The 12770-nt window shown below is 40.7% G+C and overlaps 1 protein-coding gene across 4 annotated transcripts in view; it reads left to right on the plus strand.

Annotated features, from left to right (window-relative positions):
• Positions 1–12770, plus strand: part of LOC126470258 (ras-related protein Rap1) — a 58100-nt gene that overhangs the window by 15576 nt on the left and 29754 nt on the right. For 3 of the 4 annotated variants that reach the window (XM_050097987.1, XM_050097985.1, XM_050097986.1), the window contains one exon: positions 12427–12636. In XM_050097987.1, coding sequence (XP_049953944.1) covers positions 12454–12636 — 183 coding nt within the window. In that variant the 5' untranslated portion in view covers positions 12427–12453. Of the gene's footprint in view, positions 1–8519; positions 8541–12426; positions 12637–12770 lie in introns of those variants that run through there. The other variant, XM_050097988.1, reaches the window with a different exon arrangement.

The following is a 12770-nucleotide window of genomic DNA, read 5'->3' on the forward strand; positions in this document are numbered from 1 at the left end:
TTTTCGTGACTTGCTGTTTGTCTCTCTTGTCTGTGCATTCTGTCTCTTGTCTGTGCATTCATATAACCATCACATTTAAGATGGGCAGTATATCTGGGGATGTATGTGCAGGCTCTTGCTACAGGAACTGTTAGTACCTATAGATAGCCAAATGTGTTCAGAAACAGCAGTGAATCCTATAAAGTGTCTGTCTGATTGATATTATTATTCTGACAGTGTTTATGGGCAATAACTTATTTACAGGGACCCATTATTGTGAGAAAATGTGTGAAATCCAGGCCCATGGACTGGTTTTCTGTAGTTACTTGTGGAACCAAAAGTGAACCAAGCACATCAGCAAATAGAAGTTCCCGGTGGCTCGGGGTGGCTACTGGTCAGTACCTGTCTACCCTCAGAAAGGATTAAGAGAAGAGTACTTTGGTTAGGCCTTGTTAAAGTTCTGTAACAGCTATAGGACATGTTCAGTATTGCAAAACAGTAGGACTTAAGGTTTTGCTACATGTTTTTTAATTGAAGAAAAGACCTAGTGTTTGAAAGTCTACACCTTCTGAATGCAAATAGAGCCTAAGAGGCTTACTAGAACATGGCCATGTATGATATTAGCCACTGTTCTAATAAAGCAAAACAAAATCTGTGATTAGCATTGGCAGTACTCTGGACAACAGCTTTTGTTTTTACTGATGTTCTTTGTGCCCTATACGTTGGTGGAGATAGAGATTTAAGGCTATTGAAGCTGAAGACATCACGTCATGAAGACTTGAGCAAACAGTGTGTGTCAAAAGACTGGCTTTGCATTGGTAACATTGTGATATAAGTATCAAACTATATCAAGGAAAGTCTGCTCAGTCTACCTAATGTTTGGTTTTGTAGACTTCAATCATTCTGCTGTTCCTGGTATTTATTTTTGTAGTCATATCCTTTCTTCGCCACATAAGGACTAAATTACATGTTGTTGAGGAATGGGTGTTCATTCCTGAGAAATACTAGCAACCAAAAGCTAGCACAAATGGTTGGAACAGCCAACTACTTAAGAACATGTATTGTTATTTTGCACAGATGTAATGGAAGTATAAGCACTTAAAACAACAACCACTGATAGTTACATTAAGCCATTTCAGGTGGTATGACTCCCCATATAAAATTATAAAGCACTGATAAAACCGACGCCCGTAGTAAAAGATGCAGAGGGGGATATGTTGTTGGTTTCAATAATTTTACTTGCCTATTACAAGACTTGTAATGCCTCTTCGTTGATAGACTGTTAACAGCAGCATAGATGCCTGTAAAAATATCGCATCGGTGCTAAGAAAACTGTTGAAGCAGTCAAGTTGCAAAGAACCTGATATGGAGCAATGTGTCAATAATACTCTCATGCTCATAAAGTAAGGGTAATTACAGAATGTGGTGCCATGCAACGTGGCACTAATAGCATGGGCACATAGGGAACACACACGACACAGATCTGCAAGTCCACGGTATTGGTGATAAGTTGAGAAAACTGTCCCGAAACACATGTGCTACAAACGCCACTGTTTCCTGCTCATGTACCCCAACATCAAAATGGAATATGATCACCGTGCACACGTACGCAGGCCGCACAAAGGGTTGGCATATTCTGGATCAGGTGGTCGAGCTGCTGCTGGGGTATAGCCTCCCATTCTTGCACCAGTGCCTGTCGGAGCTCCTGAAGTGTTGTAGAGGTGTGAAGACATGCAGCGATACGTCAACCGAGAGCATCCCAGATGTGCTCGTTGGGGTTTAGGTCTGGAGAACAGGCAGGCCACTCCATTCGCCTGACATCTTCTGTTTCGAGGTACTCTTCCACGATGGCAGTTCGGTGGGGCCGTGCATTATCATCCATCAGGAGGGAGGTGGGGAACCACTGCAACCCTGAAAAGGCAAACTGGTGCAAAATGATATCGCAATACACCTGACCTGTTATAGTTCCTCTGTCAAAAGCATGCAGTGGTGTACGTGCACCAATCGTAATCCCACCCAACACCATCAAACCACAACCTCCATACAGGTACCTTTCAAGGATATTAAGGGGTTGGTATCTGGTTCCTGGTTCATGCCAGATGAAAACCCGGCGAGAGTCACTGTTAAGACTATACCTGGGACCACTGTTCCAATGACCATGTACTGTGTTCTTGACACCAGGTTGTACGGGCTCTCCTGTGACCAGGGGTAAGTGGAATGCACCTTACAGGTTTCTGGGCGAATAAACCATGCCTGTTCAGTCGTCTATAGACTGTGTGTCTGTAGACAACTGTTCAGTGGCTGCGATAAGGTCTTGAGCAAGGCTACCTGCAGTACTTCGTGGCCGTCTTCGGACACTGATGGTGAGACATTAGTCTTCTTATGGTTTTGTACACTGTGTACAACCTGTGCTGTAGTGCCTGGACACATTTCCTGTCTGCTGGAATCGTTGCCATAATCTTGAAATCACACTTTGTGGCATATTGAGGGCCCATGCTACGACCTGTTGTTTGACTAGCCTCCAGTCGCTGTGGTATTCTACCCTCTCATAACGCCATCAATGTGTGTTCTTTGAGCCATTTTCAACACACAGTCACCATTATGACATCTGAAAATGTCTGCACACTTAGAAACTGCACCGTGCTCTGACATGCGCAAAGACATCTCTGCATATGTGGACTGCTGCCAGCGCCACCTTGTGACGACCGCAGGTCAAATGCACCGCATGTTCATACCCCGTGGTGATTTTTAACCTGCAAACCGCCCACCAGAGCACTGTGAAGTCAAGGGAGTTCTGACCAAAATGATGATAGGGTTAAGAGTGGAAAAAGTACAATTATCAGCAATGAGCCATTGATAGGGGCGTCTTATTGTATTCTTTCATAGGTGGCAAAAATATAGTATTTAAGTTCTTGTGCATGAGAGTGAGGAACTCGTGAAATCAAATAAAATAGCTTCTCACACCATTCTCCTGCACATTCAGTCAACGGTTTTGCAGTGGAATCAGAAGCTGTGACATTTGGAATGTGCTTTCTACTGTCAGTGCTTTTTTGGTGAGTAACTACTGTTGTCTCCACTCTAGTGACTGATACCATTCCCAGAAAGAAACAATAATAATTAGACATGTTGTGTACTGCAATAGCTATATAATCCGGTTTTTCTGAAAGTAGTTATACGAAAGTATTTTCTTCTCGAGTAGTACTCAATCATTCCAGCTTCAACACAGCTTGCAATACACTGAGGTGAAAATTCATGGGGTACTTCTAATATGTCTGATCTCCTTTTGCCAAGCATAGTGCGGCAACTCAGCACAGCATGGACTCAACGAAGCATTGGAAGTCCCCTGCAGAAGTATTGAGTCATTTTGCCTCTATAGCTGTCTATAATAGCAGAAGTGCTGCTGATGAAGGATTTTGTGCATGAACTGACCTCTCGATTAAGTCCCATAAATGTTCGATTGGATTTATGAAACTTCCTCGCAGATTAAAACTGTATGCCGGACCGAGACTCGAACTTGGGACCTTTGCCTTTCGCGGGCAAGTGCTCCTTCCATCCAGTAGTGCTAGTCCTGCAAGTTTCACGGGAAAACGTCTATGAATTTCGGAAGTTGGGAGACGTACTGGCGGATGTAAAATTGTGCGGGCGGTTTTGAGTCATGCTTTGGTAGCTCAGTTAGTAGAGCACTTGCCCGCAAAAGGCAAAGGTCCCAAGTTCGAATGTCGGTCTGGCACACTGTTTTAATCTGCCAGGAAGTTTCAAAATCGTGGCACACTCTGCTGCAGAGTGAAAATTTCATTCTGGATTGGATTCATGTTGGGCGATCTGGGTGGCAAATTCATTTGCTCGAATTGTCGAGAATGTTCTTCTAGTTGGGAACAGTTCTTCTAGTTGGGAACAGTTGTGGCCCAGTGACATGGCACATTGTTATCCATAAAAATTCCATTGTTGTTTCAGAACATGAAGTCCATGAATGGCTGCAAAAGGTCACAAAGTAGTTGAACATAACCATTTTTAGTCAATGATTGATTGATTGATTGATTCAGTTGGACTAGAGGACCCACTCCATTCCATATAAACAAGATCCACACTGTAATCGAGCCACCACTAGCTTGCTCAGTGCCTTCATGGGATCTGCACCACACTCAAACCATACCATCAGCACTTAACAACTGAAATTGAGACTCATGTGACCAGGCCGTGGTTTTACAGCCTTCTAAGGTCCAACCAATATGGTTGCGAGCCCAGGAGATGCGCTGTTGTCGAAGGCAGTCATGTTGTGGTTGTCTGCTGCCATAGCTCATTAATGCCAAATTTCGCTGCACTGTCATAACGAGTAAGTTCATTGTACTCACCACATTATTGTAGTTATTTCACACATTTTTGCTTTTCTGTTAGCAGTGACAACTCTATGCAAATGCTGCTGCTCTTGGTTGTTCAGGACGTGCATTGTACGCAGTGAGGGGTAATATGTGAAATACGGTAATCTCCGCCCATTCTGGACACAATGGGTTCGAGAGTATTGAACTTCCTTATGATTTCTGAAGTGGTATCTCCCACACGTCTAGCTCCAACTACCATTCCACGTTCAAAGTCTTTTAATTCCCATCATGCAGATACGATCATGGTAGCCACCTTTTCACTTTGATCAGCTGAGTACAAACGACAGCTCCACCAATATACTGCCCTTCCACACCTTGCATACGCAGTACTACTGCCATCTGTGTATGTGCATATCGCTGTTCTAAGACTTTCGTCACATCAGTGTATGTTAATGTGTGTTACTAATGTTCTAGCAGGTAAGAGTGATACACAGTTCACCAGTTTTAAATATCTCTCTGTCTGTCTGTCTGTCTGTCTCTCTCTCTGTGTGTGTGTGTGTGTGTGTGTGTGTGTGTGTGTGTGTGTGTGTGTGTGTGAAATGGGGCTTCTGTGGTGTCACCGCCAGACACCACACTTCCTAGGTGGTAGCCTTTAAATCGGCCGCGGTCCGTTAGTATATGTCGTCAGGTTTAGAGAGACTTCCTAGCACTTGCCCCAGTTGTACAACTGACTTTGCTAGCAATGGTTCACTGACAAAATACGCTCTCATTTGCCGCGACGATAGTTAGCATAGCCTTCAGCTACGTCATTTGCTACAACCTAGCAAGGCGCCATTACCAGTTACTATTGATACTAGGAATCATGTACCGTCATGAGCGACGTTCACCATTAATGGATTAAAGTTAAGTATTCCACCAGCTATGTCCGTTTTTTATAAATTCTAATTTCCTTGACCTGCTCCGGACCTCACGCCAGCCTGCGTGAGCTAAAACACGTGCCTTTCGGCTTCCTCTAGTAACACGGTGTTGGCTCTCCTGCCAACCTACAACAGCTTCTGTTTCTAGAGAAATGTTGCTCTTTAATTTCAAAAAAGTTTGCGTCCCATGCGTGTTGGTACAATGCCTGACAGATATTGAAATCAGCTTTTGTGTTGGTGATTAACTCTTCTTAACTTAATTTTTCAAGATGTGGAATACAAAAGTTTAACATGAACTGTTGAAAATACAATTTCTTGTCGTGAGCATAATTGGTTGTGCAACAATATTGCTGTACATAGTTATGCTTAAATTTTTTTGCTACATTTATTTCTTTTTCCATGTAGCTTTTCTTTCATGTGAATATGCATACAGTTTTGTCCAATATATAGTATTTTTTAGGGCCGTAAATAGAAACATTAAGATTACACTTTGTCTTTTTAGCACATGGAGTGACTGACACACTGTTGAAGCTGATGCCAATGATAACACATCTGACAGCATAAAACTTGGAAGCAGAGTAATTACATGTGAAAACAGTTGGCATAACTATACATTTTTAAAATAAATTGTTTAGCCCTTCAGTGTCATTAGAGAGAAAATCATAATTTATGCTCTGCAAAGATAGTATAGTGGTAAAGAAACAAAATTTGTATGCGGAATGCCATTGTGCCAAATGGGGAATCTGTAAAGCAATAAATCACATTAAAGTAAATTTACTGCTGAAAATACTGTTCAACATGACCTGGCTCATTACACGATTTGTGCTCAGGTTCAGACATGTGAAATGTTTTCAGAGTATAGCTTCTGTGCGTGATGTAACACAAGTTTATTACGAAGATTTAGTCTATTACCAAATAAGACACTTCTAAGTTCCCATTTTAGTTTTATTGTTGACATATAGTAAGGAAACTGATCCCCTTATGTTCGCATCAATGATATGTAGTTGATGCAGACTTACTCATTGTCTTCTTTCTTTTCTTAGGAAAGTTTGTGAAAGTGGTGTTCTGTAATACATTAAGAGTATGTCGTGTGCAACTTTTAAAAGGCATGTATGTGGCTAGATCAGCATATTTTAATTTGATGGTTGACACAATGCAAGTACAGTATTTTATTATAAAAAAAGCCAACACTAACACTGGCTTAAATTGAAAGTAGTCAGTGAGGAAACAGTCACCAACTAAATATTTTGTTGGAAACAGGTCTGTTGGTGCAACTGGGTAAACACAGCAAGAAAAGCACTTAATGTATATGCATTGTTGTAGAAGAAATAAATGAACTGTGTGACTCCTGGATGGTGTTTGGGTTATGCTGATGCCCCAATGGGTTTATTTCTGGTCTCTTATAATTTGGTACAAGTAATTTGAAGTGCCCTTGGCTTTATAATACATTTACCCGATCACTTTTCCATAAATCTATTTGTTCTCATCACTTCTGGTTGGTCGCGTAATAGCTTCAGTATCGATTCTGGATATAAGGATGTAGCTGCTAGATTTCCAATCCCACAATCGATTTTCCCTTCAAGTAAATGCTTTACTGCAGTTTGGTTGTGATTGTCAGGTTATAACTAGCTTCTTAAAATGTTGAGTGATGTGGAAGAAGTGATTTAGGGTGAGATGAAGTAGTAACACTGAACATCCCAGAGCGGTGTTAATTTAGTGTACAGTTAAGGGTATTCCATAAAGGCTGAATATAGGAGGAGATATAAGGCACTAGCAGTGATAAAAGTTTGGTAGACTTTCTTTTTTGCGTTATCCATTGTATTGGGTTTTCTGCTGTACTGGAAAACTGCTGTTATTTTCATGATTAACAATAGGTTTTTAAAAGATTTTTAATTCGTTGTTTATCCAGAGTACAGGATTTTTCTTTGTCCAGGTGCTGTAACACGTAAATTATATTTCACCTCCTGACGTGGTCTCTTGTGGAAAAACGCGCAGGATAAAGGTCAGTGGAACCATTGAGATGCCTCGCGCAAATAAAGAAAATAAGGTAGAAGAGTTTGTGTTGAGGAAACAAAATAAGGTAGAAAAGCACGAAATTCACTACTAGAACAGGAATGGGCACGGCCAGAGTAGAGCAACAAATCTGCTGATGTCGGCAGGCGATAACGTCAAAATCGATGGTGGATGTCTTGACGTTTCGTTCCGTGACGTTCAGTGTGGCTCTGTCTGTAATCCTTTGGAAGTTTTCTCTCCAATTCAGGTCACCAAAAAACTTGAGTACCATGTTTCAAAATAAAGCACTTCGCACTTCTGTCCACTGCGCGCGAGATCTAGGTGGGTCTAATTTCTCGTACATTAAGTGGTGTCAATAGGATTCTTAATTGTCTTTCATTGAAGATACACCACTAGAATTATAAAACATCCACATGGAATTCTTCCTATCTGTTAAATTTCGACTGTTCTTATAATATTTAACCGTGTTGAGTAAATCGAAACAATATGTTGATAATTACTTTTAGGCCGTATTATCACAACTGAATAAAACAATTAGTGTTGCGTACGCGTTTATTTGCAAGCGATTTACAGACACTAATCTTGTATAACTGACGCTCGGTAAACTTTTATTCGCTCGGGCTCTCAAAATTGGTTTGGTTATAAGATGTTAACACAACGGAAAAAGATTTCTTACATTCGTATTTCGTCTCCCTGTAACGTGTAAACATAGGGTAAGACACTGCAACTACCGCCTCTACAATTTGCGCCGTAATTTCCGTGGCCGTTGCCATCTTATCGTGACTGTTGCTGTTTCAAAAGAAGTAAATCAAAAACAAACGTTTCAAATAAAGGTAAAAGGGCTAAAAACTCTTGAACTGCTTTCAGTTCCTTTTTTTGTGATGTTTTATTTGTGCTCGTTTTGTTATATCGACTATTTACAAAGCCAACCAGATTTTTCTGTTAGCACTTGGAGCTGTTTTATAGCGGACTGTCAGGTCATTGAACTTGAATTTTGGTTCGCAAATTCGCGCCAGCTAATTTTAGAGCGTTATTGTTATGTGTGCGGCAAATAAACATTAGTTGTGACCAGTATCTTTGATTTTGATAGAGACGCGTAGTTTCGGCTCGTGGCGCCATAAGGCATGAAGCCTACTTCCAGTGTGACACGATGGTCGGAGATACGGAGGAAGTGTGTCGACCGCATAACCGATAACCACGGCTATAATCTTGCGTTTTAGCCGCGCACTTGTAGTGTGTAAACGCCTTATGTCACAAATATCTTCGAAACAATACGCGAAAGCGCATTATTTTTGCGAGAAAAATTGAGAAGGTAATTTTTAGGCCAAACCTAAATTTTTCAAGCCGTGTATTTTTCCCTTATATTGGGTCATTGTAGCTTATACAGTGAAACGTTATTGTATTACCACTGTTAAGTTATTTTACATATTAAGAATATTCCGTCGGAACATTAACAATATCACAAATCATTTTATCCCAGTTATAATTTCCTGGGAAAATCTATAACAAGATTATAAATTTACAGTAAACAGCTAGCACCTCTAATTCAGTTTGAGTGCTGTAACTTGTTTGAGATAATAGTTTATCATCATCAAATAGTGCGTTTTCACCACCACCTTCTTTGTGAACTTAAGGTTTTATTATGACAAATCAATATGCAAGTCACCGTAGCTTTTGTAACGGTTCAGGTAGGAACTACCTCACAGCACTCAGCCAGAAATGGCTCTGGGTATGCTTCATTGAGCATAATATTCGGTGTCCCCCCCCCCCCCCCACCCCCCCCCCCTAACCTCGGGAGATGTGAATCTCAGCTTAACTACTCACACTGCAAACGGGTTGGTTGGGGGAGGGGTGGGTTATAACCTGACAGGGAGGTATCATTCAGACGTAAATCGTTAGTGAATAATTTATAGTGCACCTCACATGTACTGTGTGACCACGTACATGGCTTGACATGTATTTATGTAGTTGTTTGGTAGAATAGGACAAGACATACTAATCAGTACTCTCTCCATCAGAGTAAACAAGTCTTTGATAATTACTAATATTAGAGTATGGTTCAGAGTCTCGGGAACTGAAAGTATCCCAAGAAATGCCCAGGGGGGAACATGTTTAAATTTTAACTACAACTAAACAGTTAACTGCCATCCGTGATTAAGATAGTGACCATTGGAAGGGGGGGAGTAATTCTACATTCTAGCAGAATTGCTCAATGTCTTAAATTATAGTGAAGGTATGCCAACATTTCATGTTGATCCTAATATCATAACTGAAGGAGAAATAGTTGGAGTATAAGAGGCACACAGAATTGAGAAATAAGTAAATAGGGAGTTGATAGTTACAATGGCTATTATTCTTAACATTGACAATCTCGCAGTGACGAAAATTTTGCTTTGATGAATTCAGATGGAGTTCAGGTACAGCACTAGATCTTGACTCCCGTGCATTGATGAAATCCTTGGAAATTGGAACATACAATGAATGTGATGTGTCGACAGATGTGCCGACACAGTGTGATTTGAGGGGACCGCAATGCACGCTATAAACACACGAAGGATGGCGTGAGGTCTGAAACAGGATACGTAATGAATGCTATAAAGAAAAGTACGTAGCGTTTGGAATACTTAACTTTAATCCATCCTTGTTGTATACATCGTTCTTGATGAGACATGCTTTATACAATAAGTATCAATTGCTATGTAAGGCTAATGGCGCCTTGCTAGGTCGTAGCCATGGACTTAGCTGAAGGCTATTCTAACTATCTGCTCGGCAAAGGAGCGAGGCTTTGTCAGTGTAGTCGCTAGCAAAGTCGTCCGTACAACTGGGGCGAGTGCTATTCCGTATCTCGAGACCTGCCTTGTGGTGGCGCTTGGTCTGCGATCACACAGTGGCGACACGCGGGTCCGACATGTACTAATGGACCGCGGCCGATTTAAAACTACCACCTAGCAAGTGTGGGGCGGTGACACCACAGAATGCATATGAGAATGATGACCTAACTGTTTGATCCCCTCCTCCAAATAAACCAATCAACCAATAAAACTACCAGTTTCAAATGTGGTTCAGCTGTGCATGAGCAAAGTACACTGTGAATTGCACCTCAGATCTTTCTCAGCTGTTTTGATAACTGCTCGTGGTGTGGCAAGAACAATAAATTGAAAGAGCTGAAGGTCAACAAATAGGTACGCTAGAGGACGGAAGGCACTTAACAACAGGGGTACCGCCAGTGTTTGCTACAGTGTGTACACTTCTACGTGGAAGTAAAATGTTGTAAGTGTACAGACTGCTACACATGCTGCATAAAACAGCTGCTGCAAATAATGCCTGAATCTGCTGGTGAACCCGCTACGGTCGCAGGTTCGAATCCTGCCTCGGGCATGGATGTGTGTGATGTCCTTAGGTTAGTTAGGTTTAAGTAGTTCTAAGTTCTAGGGGACTGATGACCTCAGAAGTTAAGTCCCATAGTGCTCAGAGCCATTTTTTCTGCTGGTGAACCGGTAAGTCAGTACTATTCCTGTTAATTCTGAATGCTGAGCACTGGCTGTGGTTAAAACAGCCAACAATGTGCATGGAAAAAGACTACCCATCGTTTTATATAAAAATAATGAAAAACGTTGACTTCACGTGTGTCAGATCCAAACGGACTTTAATCAGGAAAACATTCAAAAGTGCAAACAAATTCTAAGTGCATATTGTTTTGATAGGGGGACGGGGGTGTGAAGATGAATACAGAACACAAATTAAACTAAGGTGTGTTAGGCAAAAGATATGGCACATTAAGATGGTCATGAACAATACCAACAAATACAGTTATGGTAAATATATGGTGATGGAACACATGAGTTGCTTTGGGATTTTCCAATTTCCAGACATGGCTGTTGTATATTCCTTCCGTCTTGGATTGTAAATAAACAAAACCTTCATCTGGAAGTCGGGGATGTTTACAATTTGGTATACATAACCAGTTACAGAATTCCATGCAGTGGGGAAAGTCACTGGTTCATACATATTGCACCTCTTGATACTTAAGTGGGTGTGTGCCTATGTCATGCAGGATGTTCCACATATCAGCAAGGAGTATTTAGTTCCTGTGCTATGGGTCGTGTGCTGGTGCTGAGGTTGTCATCGATTCATTCTAACACAGTGCCCTCAAACTAAACATTTGGTCATGTTCAAAATGTAACATGATTCGGTAACCACCTCTCTGGAAATTGTTCTGCTTATAGGTGCATTGCTGCAAGTCTGTTGCATCATGCCTCCTCATAAATGAGATGTGAATTAGTTAACTTGGTTTTAAAGTAATAGGCCATCAAGAACCTGTAACTTACATGCAACACAACATGTAAGCAATAATAATGGTTGTTTATCTGTAGACATAGACGCTGATATCAGTAACGCAAACTTAAAATTCAAGCAGTAAGATGTAATTATGTAGCAAATAGGATCCCAATGACAATGTGTGGCATACTAAAGAGTCAGAATAGCCATGATGGTGGCCTAATGAAATTCTATTGTCAAAACTTTCTTGAATGCTTAGCAGGGCCAGTGACATCTGTGTCACATAGAAGTGTTCCTTTTTATCCCCCCCCCCCCCCATTAAACATCCAAGTTTGTATGCATAGCCAAAACAGATTCTGTGAGTGAGTGAGTGCTTGTAATAAAATTGTTGTAAAAATCCAAAGTCATTAGAAAATTTTCTGAATTTAGTTTGAACCCCAGAAAACTATTTTTCGTATGAAAGATAGCCTGAAAAATAGTTGGATTAATGTGCAGGGCTGGTTGGATTTGCAAGTGGGATGTGAAAGGTCGTGATGTCAAGAAAGCTTGCATCTTTATCATCACATATTTTATATTATATGACAGTTTCCAGACCAATATTCACATGGTTAGTAATATCTGGATAGTGTTTGGACAGTCAGATCTTAGGTTTTTCATTTCTTGAGATGAAATCTGCTTAACCTTGTATGCATTCACAGGCACAAAGAACACACACGACTATGTGTCAGAAAGTCCTGATGATGTTATGCAGCCATGGCATAATGTTCAAATTAAAGCTTGAGGCATCATTTCTGTGTTTTATTTTAGTTTTCCTATATAGTCTTGTCAAATCTTTTAATAATTTAGAAAGATGGTTAAAACTTCAGTTGTGGACATGTTTCTTTAATTTTTACAAAACTGTTCTTCTCTTTTCTTCACAGGCTGACTGAAGGACTACAACATAAAACATGCGTGAATATAAAATTGTAGTCCTGGGAAGTGGTGGTGTAGGAAAGTCAGCACTAACAGTGCAGTTTGTTCAAGGTATTTTTGTAGAAAAATATGATCCAACAATAGAAGACAGTTACAGAAAGCAAGTGGAAGTGGATGGACAGCAGTGTATGCTAGAAATACTTGATACAGCAGGAACGGTAGGTACTGTTTGTTACTTTGTTGGAAGTTGTTGCCCTCGAATCTTAAGATGCTAATTTGACTTCCCTTTCTCGTAAGTCACATTGGTGTGTACTTACACATATTTAAGTAGAGGAGTTTGCCTCTTCTTTTT

This window comes from Schistocerca serialis, chromosome 3 (genome assembly GCF_023864345.2).
Source record: "Schistocerca serialis cubense isolate TAMUIC-IGC-003099 chromosome 3, iqSchSeri2.2, whole genome shotgun sequence".
Taxonomy (NCBI): Eukaryota; Metazoa; Arthropoda; class Insecta; order Orthoptera; family Acrididae; genus Schistocerca; species Schistocerca serialis.